This window comes from Camelus dromedarius, chromosome 14 (genome assembly GCF_036321535.1).
Source record: "Camelus dromedarius isolate mCamDro1 chromosome 14, mCamDro1.pat, whole genome shotgun sequence".
NCBI classification, from domain to species: Eukaryota; Metazoa; Chordata; class Mammalia; order Artiodactyla; family Camelidae; genus Camelus; species Camelus dromedarius.
Window position 1 is genome coordinate 21,254,839 of NC_087449.1, and position 24,052 is coordinate 21,278,890.

The 24,052-nt window shown below is 34.4% G+C and overlaps 1 protein-coding gene across 1 annotated transcript in view; it reads left to right on the forward strand.

Moving 5' to 3' along the window:
- DNAI4 (dynein axonemal intermediate chain 4) overlaps positions 1 to 24,052 on the forward strand; it is a 78,237-nt gene that overhangs the window by 1,019 nt on the left and 53,166 nt on the right. Inside the window, exons 2-3 of the mRNA XM_010989074.3 lie at positions 9,200 to 9,383; positions 23,489 to 23,673. Coding sequence (XP_010987376.1) covers positions 9,200 to 9,383; positions 23,489 to 23,673 — 369 coding nt within the window. The remainder of the gene's footprint in view (positions 1 to 9,199; positions 9,384 to 23,488; positions 23,674 to 24,052) is intronic.

A 24,052-nucleotide genomic window follows, 5' to 3' on the forward strand; every position in this document is an offset into this window, starting at 1 on the left:
AGGCAATGGCCATGTCTCAATTTCTTTATTAACTCACCCATCAGCAGCTTTGCGCTAGTTAATCACTTCTTGAGTTTAGAATCACTTCATTTGATTTCTGGGACACCACTCCTTTCATAATTCTCTCCTTGGTTTATGTCTACTACTTTTCAAAATACTTTACTGGTACCACCCCATGCCTAAATATTGGAATGTTGCTGGGGTCAGTCTTTAAACCTCTTCTCTTTGGTGGTGGTGTTGTTTTGCCTTTAAAAATTATCTATATAGAAGTGCCTACTTAGTTAGCATGCTCAAGGTCTTGGGTTCAATCCCCAGCATGCCCATAAATAAATAAACAAATAAATAAACCTAATTATCTCCCCCTCCAAAAAATTTTAAAAGTAAATTTAAAAAGTGTGTATACACTTGTGATTTACAAGTTTATATCTCTAGCTAACACTTCGCTCAAGAAAACAGACTTAAAATCAAACCTGTACAATTAGAAGTTAAAAGGTATCTCAAAATTCATATTTGAAGCTGAACTTAGTTCCCCCCTCTGATCAACTCTGCAGTCTTTCCCACTTCAGTAAATGGCAATTTCCATTCTTCCAGTTACTCAGTAAAAAACCTTGGGTTACTCTTCTCAATACCTCACTCCATGGGCAGATTCTACCATTATTCTACCTGCAAAATCAATCCAAACTACCACTCTAATGTAAGTCACTGTCACATTGCAGTAAATACCTAAATGGTCTCCTTGCCATCACCCTCAACATGGTAATCACTTCTCAGAAGCCTCCAATTTTTCCCATTTCTCTCGGAGAAAAAGCTCACATCCTTCCAGGGCCCCACAGGATCTCACTGGGACTCTTTCCCCTTGGCTAATTACACTCCATATTCCACAACAATATCAGGCACATTTTCCCACTTCAAGGCCTGTGCATTTGCTGTTCTTCGAAATATTGTACCCCCTGGTAATCCCATGACTCATTTCCTTCAGATGTCACCTTATCAAAGAGTCCTCTAACTACTCTACATAAAATAATAATACTCTTCCCAGCACTTTCAATTCCTTAGCTTACTTTATTCTTTTCTATGAAAACTTATTTCTGTTTGGTTTCTTATATACTTGTTTGTTAACCAGTCTTCATCTGAGCTATGATGTGCTTCATGAAGGCAGAGATTTTCGTTTTGTTCACTGTTATTGCCTAGAATGAAGGAGGCACTCAAATATTTGCTGACAGCAAATGAATGAATGAATATGTACTTCAATAACATTGTTTATTGCTCATCTTGTCTGGTATTCATTTTAACTTGTAGCTATGGAAATCTCAAAGTAAAATTAAATTGCTTTCATGTAAAATTTTAAAAAGTCACAAAACTCTTGTAGTATCTGAGAGAGTGTTAGAAAAATTCCTTGGGGATTACTTAAATAATGACAAATTCACAGGAGATTTATCTGTTAAGGAAAGAGTGGATTGAGAGATAAAAAGTAGTATAACCTTTGCTTTCTGGGGTAGCCATATTATCTAATTAAAACAAAGTTTCATAGACAGTAAAGTATACAACCATTGGTTTGACCTAATATAGTATTTCTCATCTTCCTCAGTTTAGGACTTAATCCTGATCTTGGAAAGGATCTCATAAAATGTGTTTTTATCAATTTTCCACTTTTGTCACTCCAGTTTTTTCCTGTATTGGATCTTTCTTATTAGCTTAACAATACAGATCTTCCTCAACTTACAATGAGGTTATGTTTCAGTAAACCCATTCTAAGTCAGTGGGTTAGGTTGAAAATGTGTTCAATACACTTAGCCTACCTTAAACATGCTCAGAACATTTCCATTAGCCTACAGTTGGGCAAAATCATTTAACACAAAGCCTATTTATAATAAGGTGTTGAGTATCTCATGTAATTTATTGAATACTGTACTGAAAGTGGAGAACAGAATGGTTGTAACTATATCGATTGTTTAGCTTCGTGATAGTGTGGCTGACTGGGAGTTTCCACTAGCTGCCAGCATCACAAGAGAGTGTCATTGTACAGAGTTTCATTAGCCTGGGAAAAGAAAAATTCAGAGTACAGTCACATTCACATCATTGCAATGCATGTCACATTCACACCACTATAAAGTCAAAAAGTCATAATTGGAGGACTGGGTGTATTCTCCCATTGTGGTAGAAACCACTAATACTTTCTTCAATGCTTTTATCCTATTTCTCTGCCCAGTTTCTCTATTCCATTTCTTTACATGTTCATTCATTGCCTTTTGATTTTTTTAGGTTGGAGTTTACGTCTGTTCTTGCATATTACTCACTTTTCCCATTAGGATCCTTAGCATATTAATCATAATTATTTTAAATTCCCATTCTTGACAGTTCCAAAATCTCTGCCATCTCTTAGTTTGGCTCTAATGATTGCTTTGTTTCTTCAGATTTTTTTGCCTTTGGTATGCCTTGTATTTTGTTGAAAACTGAACATGAACTGAGGAAAATAAGTCCTTAGTGTAAGATTTTATGTTTATCTGTCTAGGAATTAGGTTGTCTCCTGTATCTGTAGGTTTCTGAGGCTTCAGTTTCCTCTAGTGTCCTTGTTTTTGTCTCCTCTGGTTTTTAGGTTTCTCTTGAGACTCCTTCTTAAATAGAGTCTGAGCCTTGCAGTTCTATCCATTATAATATCCTGTGGTTATACAGGAGCCCTATTGATGTGGTAGGACGATGAGGGAGAGGAAGTGTTCCATAATCCTATGATTAGGTCTTAATCTTTTAGTGGGACTTTGTCCCTGGGCTGTGACCTTCACAAGCATTTCTCGGAATTGTTCTCTTTTGGTGGCACAAAAAGGTTAGATGGACTTTCCCTTCCCCCATATTGGTTAGGCTCTGGTAAATAATTTTCCCTTAAGACAGGCCTTTGTTAAGGAAATCTAAACATTCTGGGTTTATTTCAAAATGGTTACTTCCTGTCTCCCTGCTGGAACTATCAGAGATTTTTTTTCTCTGATCTTCATCCCAAGAGTCTGGTGGAGCTCATGAAGGTAAAACGAAAGTGTGGGGGCTTCCCTAAGGCTGGGCCCCCAGGAGTTTTTATCTTTTGAATTAGTTAATACTCATTTCCAGCAATTAGTCAGTTACCTTTTAGGTTTTCCTACCACTTGCTGGCTCCAGTGGCAGTTTCTGCTTCCAGTAAGTTGTGACTCTCTGTTTTCTTTTTCATATCCACCTTTTCAGTGCAAGGGTTTGCCTGTAACCTCAGTTCTCTGATGGACCTAAGAAGACCTGTTGATTTTCAGTCTCCCCAGCCTTTTTTCTTGTGAGCATAGGACTGATGACTTTCACAGCCTTTATGTGTCAGAACAGAAACCAAAAGTACCTATGTTTACTCTTTAACCCTTGCAGTCTGTTGTCTCCATTACTGTATGAAACTTAGTCAAAGGTCAATAACGAGTAACTTAAAGGTTTCAAAAGTCACCAAATTCAATGGGCGTTCTTACTTTTTAACCTCCCTGCAGCATTTGACAATACTGATCATCCCCTCCTTAACCCTGAACTTACTGCTTCACTTATTACTGGTCTAGATGCCTCTTCTCTGGTTTTATTTTCTTTCCATCTCCAGTTTCTCTCCTTGGCCCTATTTCTCTCTGCGTCTTTAGGTTTTTATTTTGGAACTCAGTTCATTTATTATCATCTCCGTGCAGAGATTCTCAAATCTGTATCTCCAGCTCTCCTTTCCCTTGAAATTCACTTTCCTCTTCAATTCTCAACTGCTATCAAACAGCTCCGGATATCACTCATAATATCTAAAACTGAATGTGTTTACTTATGCTTTTAATGTCATTAGTCTGTTTTTTCATAGAAATGATCATCAGGTATTCATTCTACAGATACCAACTGAATGCCTTACATTTTCCAGCTACTGCCCTAGATACTGAAGATATAGGAGTGAACAAAATAGATTAGGTCCCAGCTTCAGAAAACTCAAGAATGTGCAGCTACAGAACCTCTTGTATCATGACTGTTTTTCAGGCAAAACTTTCAAAGTGTTTATCTCCTGAAAGTCATCCTATCTATTGCCCACTAATTTGCTTCTGTTGAAAAGCTAGATATGTACCATAAATTTCTAGCGTAATTGGCTACAGGTACTTATTTCAATTAAAAAAAAATTAGTGTGTACTTTCTGTCTCTAATTTCCTACTCTGTCACACAGAGTGCTTAAAGTTTGGCCTGTAATTGTAGACATGATAAACATGATTCCTTTCCATAAAACTTATAGTCTGAAGATTTAGGAGAGGTTGCTGATGATTCTCTCTCATATCACAGTAACTACCTTGTTGATAAATGTAATAGCTAATTTATTTCTATTTGGTCCCTATAGAGGTCCCTATAGAGAATGAAAGAGGAAGAGCTATTTTATGAGTAAATGATTTCATTTTGCGTCTGTTTAGTTTGGAATATCTAGTAGATATTGCCCAGTAGGTTGGTAAGCATTTGAGGATTAAGACTGAGAGAATGTTTTGAATTGGATTTAGTGATTTGAGGATTATTCATTCATTCAACAACTTTTTATCAAGCAGCTACTATGTGTTAGGTACTATTGTAGGCATTAGGGATACAGCAAGGAACACAATAGTCCAAAGTCCCTACCCTCGTGGAACTTAGATTCTAAATGTTAGAGGGTGGGGTGGGGAACATCTAATTCATGAGAATTAATACACAAAAGATATGTTAGACAGTAAGAAGTACTAAGGAGAAAAATAAAGCAAGGGGTTATGAAGTATTTGAGGGGTATTTGACATTTTAGATAAGGGAGCCAGTGAAGACTACACTAAGAAGGTGGCTTTAAGTAAAGACCTGGAGACATTGAAGATGCTAAACATGTACGTGTATGGGAAAGAACATTTCAGGCAAAGGGAATAGCAAGTGGAAAGGTTCTTATATCAATGATGCTAGTGTGACTGGAGCAAAGTAAACAAGGGAAAGAGTATTGATCATGAAGTTGGAGATCTAACTGGATGCATGTAGGACTTTTTAGGTCATAGTAGATTTAGTCTTTTATTCTGAATGAGATGGGAAATGAATGGAGGGTTTCAAGCAGAGTAGTGATGTGATCTAACTTGTGTTTTTAAGGATCCCTAAGGTTGCCGTGTGAAGAATAGACTTCAGGGAATTCAGGTTAAGCAAGAAGATGAGTTAGAAGGCCAAGAGAGATAGGATAGTGTTTGGACCAGGATGGTGGCAACAAAGATGATGACAAATTATTGAGTTCTGAATATATTTTGAAATTTTTTCACCTGAGCAATTGGAAGAATAGCGTTACCTTCAACAAAAAGGGGGAAAGACTGCAAGAAGAGTATGTTTACTAGGCAGGGTGAGGACGAGATTGTCAGGAACTCAGTTTTAGACATGTTAGTTTTGGGCTAAAGTTATTAAGTAGGCAGGTGGATATATGGGTAAAGGATGCAGAGGAGCGGTCCAGTTAAAGATACATATTTGGGAGTCATTATCATATAGTTGGCATTTAACTCACGGCATTGGATGAATTCACCTAAGCTATGAGGTTAGATAGAAATGAGAAGTCCAAGAATGAACACTGAAGAAAAAGTAGAAGGTAAACCAGATAAGGGGCGTGTCCTGCAATCCAAGTTAAAAAAAGAAAGTAAAAAAAAAAGACTAAACAACAAACTGGGTAAATTCTGTTGATAAATAAAATTAAAACATTGAAGTTAACATTGGAATTAATATTGTGGAGGCGACTAGACCTTGGTAAGAAATCTTTCGTTTGAATGATGAGGGCAAAAATCTGCTTAGATGAGGTTCAAGAGAATATATTCAGAGGAAGATTAGAAGCAATAAGTAAAGATAATCTTTTCCGTTTTTCCTTGTCATTAAAGAAAGATGAATGAATGGTAGCTGAAGAGGTAGATGGAGTCATGAGAAGTTTTCTGTTTGTTTAACATAGGAGAAATAGCAGCATGTTTATATGCTAAAAGGAATAATCCAGTAGAGCAAGAAAAGCTTATGATGCATGAGAATTACTAGAACAGTGTCCTAGAACAGGAGTGTAACCGAGTGCACATGTAGAGGAATTGACCTAAGCTAGAATCACAGATAACTCATCCAGAATTGCAAGGGAGAAGTAGAGAATATAGGCACAGATAAAGGCAGGTACACAGAGGTGACAGTGGGAGTTTTTGGAAGTTACCTGATTGCTTCAGTTTTCTCATTTACTCAGCTGAAAGTAAAGGTGGGAGAGGAGATGTTGATATTGAAGGAAAAGTATGAAATAGTAGTCTTAGTAGATGTATTAAAAAATTAACCAAGAAAATACAGCATGATTGCTGGCACATTAAGGACCCACTTTAAATTAACAATCCATAATTTAAAATGAGACCTGGCATCATTTATTCACACAATTGAGTTAATATAGTGTAGTAATAAAAAATTTGAGATATAGTAAGGTCAATAGATCAGGATATTATCACCATTGAAAAAAATAGTTTATTACTTATAGATCCCAGGAGGAGGGAGCCACATGGAGAAGCACTGGGATTGACCACCAGGCAGAAGGAGAAGGGGGCTCTATGGGCAAGTCTTTATTGTGGTTTTGGTAGGAAAGAACAGCTGAAGCAGGGTAAGCAGGCTTAGGATTGACTACTTTGAATAATTTCAGTGGGTTCTGAAGCATAGCGGGCCATCCCTAGTTGACTGGTACCTGGCTGCAAGGTAATTAAGTAAGATGTACAGTGGCCCAGAGTGTGAGAGCCCAATAAGGAAGATGATTGGGGGTGTGGATTTGTTGGTTTGTATTGGAAAGCCACCCCCACCCCTGGGGAAGGCAGAGGGCAACAAAGGAGGCAGGAAGCCAAGGCAAGAGATGACTCAGGCATATCAGGTTGTCTGGAACAAGGTACATCAGTCCTATGCATATATGGTAGAAGTTAGGGTATCAAGTTTACAGAAGCTAGAAAATGGTTAATACACATGTGCAGGCTCAAAATAAGGAGATAAGTGGAATTAATCAAGGTTTTGGTTTTGCCAGCAAGTACAGTGACTTTAGAGAAGGAAAAGGGGGTGAGAGTGTAAGTAAGGAGTAATTATAATAATTAGCTATGGATTATATTAACCTTCAATTCAGGAGAAAAGAGATTTTATAGGAGGGGAGGATAAGGGAATTAAACATGGTAGAATCAAGCTGGAAAAATAGAAGGTGATAGTTGCCCTTGCTAAGGACAAGGTCAAATGTATGACCATGGAAATAAGTTGCTGATACAGCAAGGAGTAAAAATAGAACGGGTGGACTGTATTTTGTAAAGAGAGTAGGGCAAAGGTCAAGGAGAAAGAAAATAAGAGTTGAAGGTAATGATAAAAGAATGATTCAGTTGGTGAATTGTGAATTCTGGATTAAATAGAGAAAGAAGAGAAGCCTAAAAGGTACTGGTTAATTTGTAGAAAATGAAAGGGTCAGGTAATTCGAGGTCCCCAGCAGGATGAAGAATAGGAGACAGTCATGTCACAGAAACCAATTCGAGGAGTGAATTTTAAGAAGGGAGAATAGTCAACTGTCCGATGCTACAAAACTAAGTACTTGAAAGGGTCCTTTGGATTTGACAATTTGAAGGACTAGAACTAGGTGTTTTTAATGAAAGTAGTCTTTGCAGTAGGAGAGGAGAAGGTAGAAAAAGATTGTAGTGAATTATGGAGCATAAGAGGAGTAAGGATGTAGACAGTATTATTGACTAATCTTTTAAGAAGTTGGACTGTGAAAGGAAGGAGAGATATAATAATAGAAGAAGACGTAGTTAAAGGAGGGATTTTTAAGTTGGAGAGATGACTGGAGCACAATTATATGCTCAAAGGAAAAAGATTATGAAACCAGAAGTAGAAGACAGAATTATTGATGGGGAAGAGTCCTTGAGAAAGTTAACAGGTTTCAGAGCACAGATAGAAAGATTAGCCTTAGTAGATAAGAATAGCAACTCTTGAACTGAAAGAGGAAGAAAGAAATAAGGATGGATTTAGATGAGTTTGTAGAATATGGAAGAATATAATGAAGGTGGAGAAGTAATTTAAAAAACTTTTACCTCATCAGTCAGTTTTGTTCTCTTAGAAATGTTGGAGGTAAAGTCATTTAGAGACCAAAGGAGGGAGGATAGGATATGATACTTAAAAAGAATGTAAATTTGAAATAGTATGAATGGAATTCACTTAGTCATTTATTTAAAAATTACTAACAGTGCCCACAATGTACTGGGCACTGTCCTGGGTTCTAGCAATGTAGCAATGAACAAGACAAAGTTCTTGCCCTAAAGATGCTTACACTCCAGTAGAGGAGTGGACAACAAAGTGGCAAGTAGTAATAAATGCTGTGAAGAAAAATAAAAGGTGAAAAGTAGATTGTTATCATTTTAAAATATTTTATTCTTGTCTGATCTTTTATAATGTAGAAAGTAAAAGTATTGTTTAAAGTGTTTTCTTTGGAAACACACTGCCTTTTTAATAATCTAAGGGACAATCATCTTGTTTTATAGAAGACTGCAGTACAGAGTACCAGAATGAAAGACTGATAAGGGAGGTTTTTGTCTTAAGGAATTTACAGAGTCGATCCAAAAGTGAAATAATATTTTTTTCTCCTGGATACCAAGATTTTGATTATAACTTATCTTCTTTTTAAGCATTATTATGTAATTGTTCAAGCAGGGAGATGATACTCTTTCCTAGGTGTTATTACTCATGCTTCAGTCTGCCTACGTAACTGCTCTCTGTACTCATTTGGGCTTACTATGTGTCAGGTACTTCCTAACCATAATACAGAAATTAATTTATTTAATCCTCCTAATAACCTGTGTGTTTGGTATTATTATTATCCCCATCTTACAAATCAGGAAACTTGAGACCCAGAGAAATCAGTGTAGACTTTGGATCTTACTGCCTAGGTTCAAATTTTAACTCTAGTAGAAATGTTTCTCTCTAAGCCTCTGTGATTTTATATAAAATAATGTTAATACCAACCTATTAAAATTATTATTCTGAGGAAAAAGTGACACAATGCATGTAAACATTCTAGAACTATGCTTACACATAATGAGCTCTCAAGTAGCTACTATTATTTCTTGTTTATGTTTAGATTGTTTCCATGTTGCTAAATGAAAGTCTTTTAAAAATTGTTGGCTAATTTTTCTTCAGTCCTGAATCCTCTGTGTTATGTTTTCTTTTCCTGATATAGAAACATTGGCTCACAGCCAGGAAAGTCTATTAGCTTTACTGGCCTAGCAAAAGGAGCTCAAATGAAAGGAGGATATATTGGTGCAAACCAAAGCAGAATGGCTATGTCAAAAACCATGCTGATTGTATCTGATGTAAAAACAACAGAAAAAATGACTATTTCCACTACAAAGACAGCCATACAGGTAATATGCTTTAGAATTCTGAGTTTGTTTGAAAATGACACCATGAAGAACTTAATTGAAATGTTAAAGGTAGAAAACATGCTGCTTTGAAACAATAATTTCTAGTACAGGCGTACTTCAGAGATACTGAAGGTTCCATTGTAGACCACTGCAATAAAGCGAGTGTCACAATAAAGTGAGTCACATGAATATTTTTTGGGTTCCCAGTGCATATAAAATTACATTTATGCTATACTGTAGTCTCTTAAGTGTACAATAGCATTATGTCTAATAAAAAAGTACATAACTTAATTTTAAAAAAACTTTGCCACTGAAAAATGCAAACCATCATTTGAGCCTTCAGAGAGTCATAGTAACATCAAAAATCACTGATCACAGATTACAATAACAAATAAAATAATAATGGAAAAAACTGAAATATTGTGAGGATTACCAAAATGTGACAAAGAGAGACAAAGTGAGCAAATACTGTTGGAAAAATGGTGCCAATAGATTTGCTGAACACAGGGTTGTCACAAGTCTTCAATTTGTAAAAAAAAAAAAAGCAGTATCTGTGAAGTGCAATAAAGTGAGGTCTGCCTGTATTGATGCATTGATTTTGTTGGAGACTTTATTTACCATATAGCATATCTTGTGGCATAATATTGGATCCTGTAATTCATTACTGATAATAAGAACATTAGAGTGGAATGAAGAAAGTCTACTCATGACCTTAAGAACTAGTTGGTTATGATATTAGTTATAGATAATCCAGCTGTAATATAGATAGTACATCTATCATTCACTCTTCTTTGCAATATACTCTGGAAAAAAAATCATGAAATGAATGATCATAAAATTGGTTGTTTTATCTTATTAGAAAACTTGTAATTAAGGATTGACTTTTTTAAACTTTTAATCAAGGTCTAACTGTATACAGAAAAATATATAATCTAGAAATCTGAATGGGCTAGGCAATGGTTTTTTAGGTATGACACCAAAAATATAATCTATTAAAGATAAAATTGGTAAATTGGACTTCATATAAATGAAAACTTCTGGTTTTTGAAAGTCACTGCAAACAGACTGAAAAGAAAAGCCACACACTGGGAAAAATTATTTACAAAGCATGTCTCATAAAATACTTGTATGCAAAAATTATATAAACAATCCTCAAAACAATATTAAGACAATCTAATTTTTTAAATGAGCGAAACATTTGAACAAACACTTCACCAAAGTACATATACCAATGGCAAATGAGCACATCTAAAGATGATCAGCATTAGTCATTAGGGACTTGCAAATTAAAACCATGATATATTGCTACACACCTATTAGAGTGGCTAAAATAAAAAGACTAATTATTATGGAAGAACTAAAACTCTCATACACTTCTGGTAAGAATGGAAAGTGAAAAACAATTTGGCAGTTTATTAAATGTTAAATATATACCTACTATATCATTCAGCCATTCAACTTCTAGGTAGTTACCCAAGAGACAAACCAGTACTATAGAGTGCTAGTTACACAACACAAGTACATGAATATTCATAGCAGCTTTATTTATAATAGCCAAAAATGGAAACAACACTAATATAATTTTGATAAATGAATACTACACATTTGCATATATATTACATATACTGTTAGCTCAGACTGCTATAATAAAGTACCATAGACTGAGTTGCTTATAAACAAATTTATTTCTCACAGTTATAGAGGCTGGAAGTCAAAGATTAGGGTGCCAAACAGTCAGGTACTGGTGAGGACCCTATTCCAGGTTGTAAACTACCAACTTCTCATTGTATCCTCATATAGGGGAACGGGGTTTAGCTAGCTCCCTAGCCTTTCCTTGTAAGCGAACTAATCGCACTTATGAGGGTTCTGCCTTCATAATCTAATACCATCACACTGGAATTAAGATTCCAGCATATGAATTTGGGGAGTTACACAAACATTCAGTCCATCACAATTATATACATATTATATATATTGTATGTGTTACATATATATTATACATATATGTTACATACATGGTATACACAGTATTAGCTACACTGTGTAAAAAGGATAACACATCGTGACCCTGGGGATAATACATGCATGGTTGTTCCAGTATTCAAAAGTCAGTTCTACTTGCCATATGAATAGACTGAAAAAGCCATGTGATTATCATAACAGACAAAGAAGCATTTGAAAAATTTAATATCCATTAATGGTTAAAAAATTTTTTAATACCTTTCAACTACCAGGAGCATTCTGAAAAACCCACAGCTAACATCATACTCAGTGATGAAAGGCTGAACGCTTTTACCGTAAGATTAAGAACAAGACCAAGATGCCCACTTTCATCAGCTCTATTAACATAATAGCGGGTGTCCTAGCCAGAGTGATTAGGCAAGAAAAAGAAATAGAAGTCATTCAAAATAGAAAGAAGTAAAATTATCTCAGTTCACAGATGACGTAATCTTATATACAAAACCCTAAAGATTCCACATTAAAAAAAATTGTTAGAATAAACAAATTCAGCAAAGTTGTAGAATGGAAAAATTAACACACAAAAATCAATTGTGTTTCTATGCACTAGCAATGGACACTCCAAAAAGAAAATTAAGAAAATATTTTTGTTTATAGTAGCATCAAAAAGAATGAAATGCTTAGAAATAAACTTAACTAAGGAGGTAAAAGACTTGTACACTTGATAACTACAAAGATTGTTTAAAGAAATGAAAGAAGACAACAATGAATGGGAAAGATCCTTTGTTCATAGATTAGATTTCATATTGTTAAACTATTGATACTGTCCAAAGCAATCCACAGATTTAATGCAATCTCTATCAACATCATCCCAATGACATTTTTTGCAGAAATAAAAATCTGTCCTAAAATTTATTTAGAATATCAAAGGAGCCCAAATAGCCAAAACAACCTTGAAAAAGAACAAAGTTGGAGTTTTACACTTTCTGATTTAAAAACTTGCTACAAAGCTGCAGTAATCAATACACTGTTGTATTGACATAAAGACAGACATATGTATCAATGAAATAGAATACAGCCCAGAAATAACATTCACAATAAGAATGCCAAGACCATGCAATGGGGAAATGGTGTCTTTTCAACAAAGGTGTTGGGAAGACTGGTTATCTACGTGCAAAGGGATGAAGTAGGACTCTTAACACCATATATAAAAATAACTCCAAATGTATCAAAGACCTCAAGATGAGAGTTAAAATTATAGAACTCTTAGAAGAAAACATAAGGGAAAAACTTTTTGACATTGGATTTGGCAGTGATTTCTTAGATATGATACTAAAAGCATATACAACAAAAGAGAAAAATAGATGTATTGGACTATATCAAGCATTAGAGACTTCTGTGCATCAAGGAACACAACAACAGAGTGAAAAGCAACCCATGGGTTGAGGAGAAAAATAGAAAATCACATATCTGATTATAAGTTAATACTGAGAATCTACAAAGAACTGCAACTCAACAATAAACAGCCTGATTAAAAAATGGACAGAGAACTTGAATACCTTGAGTAAATATTTTTCCAAAGAAGAAATACAAATGGCTGACAGCACATGAAAAAATACTCAACATCACATCAATAATCATTAAGGAAATGTAGATCAGAACCACAATAAGACACCGCCTCACACCAATTAGGATGGCTACTGTGGGAAAAAAAACCCACCAACAATAACAGAAAATAACAATTGTTGATGAGGATATAGAGAAATCGGAACTTTGTGCACTGTTGATAAGACTGTAAAATGGCATAGCTGCTACGGAAAGAGTATTATTGTTTCTCAAAAATTTTTAAATAGAATTACCATATGATCCCACAATTCCCTTACTTGGTCTATACCCAAAAGAACTGAAAACAAAGACTTGAACAGATACTTGTACAACTGTGTTCATAGCAACGTTATTCACAGTAGCTAAAAGGTGGAAGCAACCTAAGTTTCCATCAACAGATAAATGAATAAACAAAGTGTGTGTGTGTGTGTGTGTGTGTGTCTGTCTGTCTGTCTGTATGTGTAGCTTTAAAAGGAAGGAAATTTCAATACATGCTACTACATGGATGAACCTTATGCTAAGTGAAAGAAACAAGTCACAAAGGGACAGAGTGTATTACTCTACTTATCTGAGACACCTAGATACCTCAGATTCATAGACAGAAAGTAGACTGATAGTCACCAGGGAAAGAGTAAAGAGGAATTACTGTTTAATGGGTTCAGAGGCTTCGTTTTTAAAGGATTCAGGGATTTCTTTTTAAAGAGTCCTGGAGATGGATGGGTGGTGATGATTGCACAACAATGTGGAAGTATTTAATGCCATTAACACTTAAGTATGGTTAAGATGATAAATGTTATGTGCATTTTACTATAATTTTTAAAAGTTAATTAGATCAATATTTCCAGCATGATGGCATGAAGAACCCTAGTGACCTAGTAAAACTGGTAAAAAATTATTTTTTAAAAATTACTACTTAATGCTTAAGGAAATGGACCTAAGGACAAACAGTAAATGAATAATCTATTTAAGAAAATCTATGAAAATTTGGTAAGGAAGGTGAGAGTCTGGGTATTTGAGCCAAGATGACTCCTTCCTTCTGCCCTCTCTCCTGAGTTCTCAGACACAGGACTTTATTTCCCAGAAGCAGGGCTTCAGTGTTTTTCATCTGTCCCTGAAATGCCTGTTGCTGAGGCTAAGTCCCAGGTAAGTGTGGTTGAGAGGTATGGAATCCTTTGTTCTGCCTAAACCCAAGTGATGAGCTGTACCTTGGCTGTGGCACACTGAGCAGACTGGGGCCCTCCCTTGGTCCGTTAGGTCTTGTTCCCTGTTAGGAGAGACGAGCTGAGAATACCTCCTACCCTAACCCCTCCAAGAAGCACTCAACACCTGCAATGAGGTTGTCACTTAGAGAAGCTTACCATTATCTCCGCTGTCAAACTGAGATCTGGTACACAGTTTATCTGGGGGGAGAAGCAAGATGTAAAACAGTTAGCTCCTAATATTTTCCCATAAGGAGCCAACTTTATTTGCAACCAAGCTTGAAGAAGTTTAAACCTAAGAAGAATACCCTCAGAAACAGTGGAGGCTGTGGTGAAAGGCAATTGGGAGAAGATTAACTGATCTAATGAAGATACTGTAGAAGATAGCCTACACTGTAGGCTAGCTAGTTTATAGAGAAACAGGGAATATGACAGCTCCTCAGCAAGAGGCACCTTCTTGCAGTGAAAACAAGTATCAGACATTGACATCAGAAACTTCCCTGGAAGGAGCCACAATTTGGATTAGTCTATAGAGAATTTATGCCCCAAGGCATTGTTGAAAGCAATAGAGCAATCAACTGGCAATTAGTGAAGCTAACGGCTGAATGTGGCCAGGGTAAGAGTGGAAGAGAATCCTGTCAGTACTTCTGTCGTCTCAGGATGGCTCTGGGCAAACCCAAAGCTGTACCTCCCTGAGGAGCAATATTAGTGTGTTAACAGTATTGGGTGTTGGGGGAGGTGCATAGTAGTTTCCCAGGGCTATCTTAACAAAGTACCACACACTGTATGACTTAGTAGAAATTTTTGTCTCACAGTTCTAGAGGCCAGAAATCTGAAATCAAGGTGTTAGCAGGGGCATGCACCCTCTGAATATGCTAGGGAAAGATCTGTTTCTCTCCTAGATTAACCCCAAACACTCCCTGGCTTGTAGATTCATCGCTCAAATCCTCTGTACATTGTGTTCTTTCCATTATCTTCATGATATTTTTCCTCTGCTGTGTCTGTGTCCAAATTTCCCCCTTTATCAGTCATATTGGATTATAGCTCACCCTAATGATCTCATCTTAACTTGGTTAAATCTGCAAGGACCCTATTTTCACAATCTGAGATACTGGGTGTTAGGACTTCAACATACCTTCTTTTGGGGGTCACAGTTCAACCTGCAATGGGAAACAAACCTCACTAAAACAACCTAGGTTATCACTAAAAATATAAAAAACCAAATAGCAATAACAAGTTCTAGAGAGTAGGGAAGTTCCAGTACCCAGAGTTGCTACAATATATTACCTAAAACCTTTGGTGTCCAACAAAAAATTGTGGAGCATGCAACCCATAGTCAAGAAACAAAGGCAACAGGAGCTGTCTGTGGGAGGAACCAGATGTCAAGTTTAACAGAAGCCATTATAAATATTTTCATGGAGTTAAAGAAACCATGCTTTAAAAAAGTAAAAGAAGGTATGACGATCATATCACATCAAATGGAGGCTATCAATAAAGAGATGCAAATTATAAAAAAGAACCGAAAGGAAATTCTGGAGTTGAAAAGCACAATAATTGAAAATTTAAAAGTTCATTAGAAGAGCCCCAAAATAGATTTTAACTGGCGGAATGAAGAATTAGCAAACTTGAAAATAGATCAATAGAGATTATTCAAGCCAAACATAGTATGGAAAAAAGAATGAAGAAAAATGAATAGAGCCTCAGAGAAATGTGGAACTCCCATCAAACACACATATATGCATATGCATAGTATATGCATAACTAGAGTAACAGAAGGAAAAGAGAAAAAAGGGAAGAAATCAAGGAGATAATGGCTGAAAACGTCAAAGATTTAATGCAAAACAGTACTCTACACATCCAGGAAGCTCAGTGAACTGCAAGAATGAATGAATGCATACATATTATAGTAAAAATGCTAAAAATCAAAGAGGAGAAAATCTTAAAAGCAGCAAGAGAGAAACAGTTTATCACTAATAAGGGTACCCTCATAAGATTAACAGGTAACTTTTCATCAGAAACAGGCCAAAAGGCAGAGGAGAGCATACTTGAAGTTATCAAAGAAAAGGATTTATAGTCAAGAATGTTACATCCAGCAGAGTTATCATTCCAAAATGAAGATGAAATGCAGATTTTCCAAGATAAACAAAAACTGAAAGAATTTATTACTTGCAGAACCACCTTACAGGAAACTAAAGGAAATTCTTCAACTTGAAGGCAAGTAACCTCAGTTGGTAATTCATATCCACATGAAAAAAGAACACTAGTAAACCTAATTATGTAATTGTAACAACACTATTAATGCATTTCCCCCTTTTTATCCTTTTATTTGAAAACCAATTATATGAAGTAATTTGTGTTGGGTGTATTGGATCTGTGACATATAGAAATATGTGTGTAATATATTTGACAGTAAGAACATAAAGGAGGTGGATGGGAACAAAACTGTAATGGGCTAAGGAAATAATGACAAATGGTAAAGTAATAATTATTATACTGTGTTGTTGTATTTATAACATCAATACATGTAATTTACATAAAAATAATACCACAAAAGTGGGAATAGTGAATAGAGCTATATAAAAGTAATATTTCAATATATTACTGGAATTAAGCTAATATAAATTCAAAGCTAATTTTGACAAAGATGTGTATGGTAAACCCTAGAACAACCATTTAGAAAAACCTCAAAAATATAGTGAAAAAATCATTAAACAATTAAAATGCTACCTTAGAAAATATTCACTCAATGCTGAAGAAAGTAATAAATGAGGAAGAAAGGACAAAAAAGAAATGAGACATATAGAACACATAAAGTAAGATAGCAGATGTAAATCCAACTATGTCAAGAAAATATTAAATATAGATGGGTTAAACAATCCAAACAAAGGACATAGATTGTCAGAAGGATTAAAAAAACATGATCCAATGATATGCTGTCTACAGGAGACATACTAGTTTCAATATTAGTTTCAGATGATTATCTCTTACGACTATGGAAGCAAATATCCTTAACAAAATTCTAGCAAATCAAATCTAGTAATATATAAAAAGAATTATATACCATGAGTGTATTAGTTTGCTAAAATGGCAATAACAAAATGTCATGTGCTACATGGCTTAAACAATGGAAATTTATTTGTTCTGGGGCTATATGTCCAAGACCACAGTGCCAGCAGGTTTGGTTACATCTGAGGCATTTTTCCTTAGCTTGCAGTTATCTACTTTCTTATTGTATGCTTACATGATCTTTTCCTTGTGTGTATTCATCCCTGTTGTTTGTTTATCTTAATCTACTCTTCCTTTAAGGACACTAGTCAGATTGGATTAGGGCCCACACTAATGGTCTCATTTTAACTTAATTATCTCTTTAATGTCTCTGTCACTAAATACAGTCAAATTTAGAGATACTAGGGGTTAGGGCTTCAGCATATGAATTTTAGGCGGGGAGAGTGAGGAGAGACAATTCAACCCATAACAATTACCAAGTGGGATTTATCCCAGGGATGCAAAATTCTTTAACATCTAAAAGTCAATGTAATACATCTCATAGCAGTAGAATAAAAAGCAATGGTCATCTCAATAGATGCAGAAAAAGCACTAGTCAAAATACAACATCCTTTCATGATAGAAACACTTAACAAACTTGAAATGGAAGGAAATTTCCTCAACCTGATAACTGACATTTATGAAAAACCCACTAACATCATCTTAATCATGCAAGACTGGATGCTTTCCCTCTGAGATCAGGAGCAAGGCAAACTTTTCTTGCCGCTTGTATTTAATGTTGTATTGGAGGTTCTAGAAATGGCAATTAGGAAAAAAAGAAAAAAAAAAGGCAAACAGATTGGAAAGGAAAAAAGTAAATCTCTACTTGCAAATGATACAATGTATTTAGAAACTCCTAAGAAGTCCACTAAGAATCTACTAAAACTAATGAGTGAGTTCTGTTAGGTTGCAGGATATATTATCAATATACAAATAAATTGTGGTTTTTTTACATTTGCAATAAACAATTTGAAAATGAAATTGAGGAAACAGTTTCTTTCACATTAACATCAAAAACAATAAGATACTTAGAAATAAATTTAATAGTAGAAGTGAAATTTCAAGTCCTGAAAATTGTAAAGCATTGTTGAATGAAATTAAAAATGATCTAAATAAATGGGAAAACATCCAAAATTCATAGATGGGAAGACTTCCCATTGTTAAGATGATGATACTCCCCAGTCTGATACATAGATTTAACACAACTCTTATTGGAATTCTAGCAAGCTTCTTTGTGCAAATTGACAATTGATTCTAAAATTCATATGGAATTTGCAGGGAACCCAGAATAGTCAAAGTAATCTTGAGAAAGAAGAATAAAGAAGGCAGACTCACTTCCCAATTTCAAAATTTACTACAAAGCAATAGAATCAAGATAGTGTAGTATTGATTGGCACAAGGATAGACATACAGATCAATGGAATAGAACTGAGTGTCCAGAAATAAACCCATATAACTATGGTCAGTTGATTTTTTGATAAGGGTACCATGACCATTTAATAGAGAAAGGATGGTCTTCAGTAAATGGTGCTGGGATAAGTATAGCCACATGCAAAAGAATGAAGTTAGACCCCTACCTCACACCAAATGAAAAATTAATTCAACATGAATCAAAGACCTATATGTAAAAGCTAAAACTAAACAACTCTTAGAAGAAAACACAGGGGTAAATCTTAATGACCTTGGATTTGGCAAAGGATTCACAGACATGGCACCAAAAATAGGAACAACAACAACAAAAAGATGAATTGGACTTAACCAAAATTAAAAATATTTATGCTTCAAAGGACATAATCAAGAAAAGAAAAAGTCAACCCACAGAATAGGAGACAATATTTGTGAACCATATATCTGTTAAGGGATTTGTATCTGGAATATATAAAGAAGTCTTTAAATTTGATAATAAAAGGACAAATAACCCATTAGAAATTGGGCAAGGAATTTGAATACTTATTTCTCCAAAGAAGATACACAAATGGTCAAAAAGTACATGGAAAGATACTTGAGATCCTTAGTTATCAGAGGGATGCAAATCAAAAACCACAAAGAAATATTTACTTAATACTCACTAGGATGGCTAGGATCAGAAAGTCAGATAACAAGAGTTGGCAAGGATATCAAGAAATCAGAACCTTTGTACAACACTGATGGGAATGTAAAATGGTCCTACCATTTTGGAACTTTGGAAAACAGTCTGGTATTTCCTCAGAAGTTTAAACATAGTGTTACCACATGACCCAGCAATTCCACTTCTAGATATGTATATCCAAGAGAAACTGATATATTCATAATAGCTAAAAAGTGGAAACAATCCAAATGTCTATCAGTGGACAAATGGCTAAATAAAATGTAGTATATCCATACAATAGAACATTATTCAACCACAAAAAGGAGTGAAGTACTGATACATGTAACAACGTGGATGAATCTTGAAACCATTATGCTAAATGAAAGAAGCTAATCACAAAATACCACACGCTATATGATTCCACTCACTTGAAAGTCCGGAATAGGGAAATCTATAGAAACATGAAATATATTAATGGTTGCCTAGAGCTGGAAGGGAGACGAGGGTTAAGGGATCATAGTTAAAGGATACAGAGTTTCTTATTGAGGTATAAAAAAGTTCTAAAATTAACTCATATCTGTGGATACATTAAAAACTGCTGAATTGTACACTTTAAAAGCTATTTTAAAAGGTAGTTATTGGGGGTTGTATAGTTCAGTGGTAGAGAATGTGCTTAGCATGCACAGGGTCCTGAATTCAATCCCCAGTATCTCCACTAAAAAGAAGAAGATAATTATTGCATACTGTGTGTCACTTTATTCCAATTTTAAATTTTGAAAAATTTGAAAATTAATATAAAATGGAAAAATTCTTTAAAAACTTACATTTTACCAAGAGAAACAAAAATTGAAAATTAAAATCTATTAAGTCAATTAATGTAATTTTAAATCTTCCTTTGAAGATAATTCCAGGCCCAGATGATTTCACTAGTGATATATACCAAACATATATGAACAAAAATAGAACAAGTAAAGTGGGTATACTCCAAAACTCATTTTTTCAGGCTGAAATTATCTTGATAACAAAGTCTGACTACAACTGTATGAGAAAAAAAAATTACAAGTCATTCTTGCAAACACAGATGGAAAAATCCTCAATAAAATATTAACAAAATTCAATAACAAGAAAAAGACGATACATCATGAGGAATCTTGAATTTGTACCAAGAAATTAAGACTGGTTTAACATTCAAAACTCCATCATTGTAATTCATCACATTAACAGCTTAAAGGAAAATAATCATGTGATCATCTCAATACAGATAGAAGTATCTGGTAAGATTAAAAATCCATTCATGATTAAAAATATTCTTATGAAACTATGAATCACAAGGAATTTCCTTAATCTGATTTAGTATCTGTAAAATCCTACAGCAATGATTAATCATATTTAATGATAAAGCATTTCAAAGAAAGATCCACTTCTGTCCAACACTTAGAAGTCTTAGCCAGTTCAGTTGATAAGTAAAGGAAATGATAAGTATAGAATTGGAAAGGAAGAAACAATATGTTGAATATTTGTAGATGACACAATTTTCTGCATACAAAATTAAGAATCACCTATTAATAATTATCAAATTAATAAGAGTTTGGCAAGGTTACTGGATATCAAATTAAAAAACCTCAAAGCAATTGTATATTTGTATACCAGCAACACTTCAAAAATTATATATTTTTAATGATGCCATTTATAATAGCACTAAAGTATATTAAGTACTTGTGGATAAATATAACAAAGATGCACACAACTATATTTCAAAAACTATAAAATTTTACTGGGAGACATTAAAGAAGATCCAAACAAATGGAGAGATAGAATATGTTTATGCATAGAAAGAGTCAATATTATAAGCATATCAATGATACCCAAATTTTTACTTATAGATTCTTTGAAATTTCAGTCAAAATCACAGAAGTTTTTCTTTGTTTTTGTTATATTCAGATGGAATAAAAATGTATTGGCTTCCTTCTTCATACTATACAAAAAACTCAATTCCAGGTATATTATAAATCCAAACATGAAAAGCAACAGATAGAAAAACATCTTCATAATTTCAGGATTGGGAATGGTTTCTTGAATGAGGCATCCAAAGCATAAACCATAAAGGAAAACATGATAAATTTGGCTATGTTAAATGAAGAACTTCTGTTCATTAAAAGATACCACGAGGAAAATGAAGCTAGAGTGAAAGAAGACATTTGCAGCATATAAAACTGAAAGGATTCATATATGGAATATTTAATGACCTCTATTATCAATTAAAAAAAAGAGACAAAACTCAATAAAACATAGTGTGCATAAGACTTGTATTTTTCCTCCAAAATAGGAAGTTAAGATGGGAATAGGCATATGAAAAAAAGTTCAACTTTATAAAAATTAAAGTCAAAATGAGATACCCATATGCCCATACCCATAGTGTCTTAAATTTATAAATCTAACAGTGCTGGTTGTTGATGAGAGTGTAGAGTAACAGCAGCTGTCACAATGCTGATAATCATTGACATTTTTACAACCAACTCGGAAACAGTTTGGTGTTGTCTAATCATGTTGACTGATCAATTCCACATCTACATGTCCCCTACAGAAATGCATTCTCATGTGTAACAGTACTCTTTTACATCAGTGTTTATTGAAACAGTTTTCATCATGGCCAAAAACTGGAAATAACTCAACGTCTATTAAAAGTAAAATGGATAAATAAAATGTGATACAGTAATCCAGCAGAGCACTTTACAATCACCAATAAATGAATGAACTATTATACATACAACAACATGGAAAAATATAAAACATATTGCTGAACAAAAGATGTCAGATATGTCAGTCATAATATATGACTATGTAAATTTAAAAACAGGCAAAACTAAATTGTATTGACAAACATGGCAAATACTAAGCGCTAACCAAAATCCGAAGCAACCAGAACTCTCATACATTGTTGGTGGGAAACACTTGGGGAAACTTTTTGGCAGTATCTATTAAATGTGAACATATAAATGATCCATTATCCAGGAATTCCACTTAGGTATACACCCAACATAAATTCATACAGTACAGTCAGCAAAATACATATACAACTGTATTCATACTGTCACCATTTGTTCTAGCCAAACAATTGGAATTACAGAAACATCCATGAGCAATAAAATACATAAATAAAATTATGATATAGTCACACGGTGGAATAGTGTACAATAGTGAAAATAAACATCTGCAACTATGCTTAACAATATGAAAGGATCTCACAAATATAATGTTGAACAAAAGAAGCCAGATACCAGAGTACATGCTTCATGATCTATAAAGTTCAAAACAGGCAAAACTAATCCATGGAGTCAGGATACTCATTAGCTTTGATGGGAGATAGTGACTCTCATGTAAGGAACTTGAGAGGCTGGTAATTTTCTCTTTCTAAATCTGATTGCCAGGTACCTGGGTGTCTTCCGTTTGTGAAAATTCATTAAGCTGTACATTTATATGTGCACATCTCAGTATATACATATATTTTTACTTCAGTACAAGTTATAGAGAGTAAATGCTATTCTTTAGGAATGCAAACTAATAAAACTATTAAAAAAAAAGAAGAAAGAAAATGATTACCAAAATCAAGTTAATGCTGTTCATTGGAGAGGAGGGCGAGGCTGTAACCCAGAAGAGGCAAGAGTGAGGGGAGCTCTTTGTAATCCAGAAGGGGCAAAGTCTGGAGGTTTATCAGTGTTACAGTTTTCACTTTAGTTTTGATTATGAGAACATTTGCTTTATGTTATTTAACCATATGTTTATATTTTAATTTCATTTCTATATGTATTAAATTTCATAATTTAAAAGATCAGAAGTTAGCCAAAAACAAATAAGCCAAGATATGTAATGACTTGAGTAATGTTTATTAATAAAATGTTAAATGGAAAATAGTGGGTTTTTTACAGCTTATACATAAGAAATAAATATACCAAAATATTAGCAATCTAAATAAATTATCTTTCTCCCTTTTTGAATTTTCTCAAAATTAATATGTATAACTTGTGTGGAGGTAAAACATGAATAAGACTTTTAAAAAAATGTAACAATGAAGAAACTTTTTAAGCATGAAATCTTTGATCATTCAGTTTTTCATGTTTAGCGTATCTTACAAACATTATCTTTTGTCTACTACATTCATTTCTGTTTTCTAGGACCCATTATTCAGAAACCCATCTTTTTTACTTATTTTAAGTAACCATTTTCTACAGGTGATTGATGCACATGGAGTTGATGTCACTCCCAGACCTCTTCACCATCCGGATCCACATACTGGTGCAGCAAAGCCAAATAAACTGTTGACATCCCAGGAAGGATCCTATACATCAGACTTTATAGCTTCCTATAGCCTGTATCAGAATACAATAAATCCAAGTATGTTAGGGCAGTTTACAAGGTAGAGTATAATATTCTAGAGTTCTTTTTTGTATCTTACGTATTTTCTTTTCATTTAAGTTGCACGTGTGTAACTTAGGGGTCTGTTGTCTCCAGTCCCCCAGCCCCACTCTCATCTTAGTGTGCCATTCTGTGTTCCTCTCATGTTTTAAATAGATGCAGAACTTTGCATATCTTAAGAGTTCCCCTGTGCTTACACCAAAACACTTGTGAAAAAATATATTGATTTTACTCAAGGTTTCCTAAAGAACCAAAAGATGGTGCCTAGCATTACAGACATATTTCTTCGGTTTTCTTCAGTTTATTTTATGCTGCATGTTAGGGGAAGGAGTGGCTTTTCTTTTTTACCCCTATTCTTCCATACAAATCTTTGTTCTCCT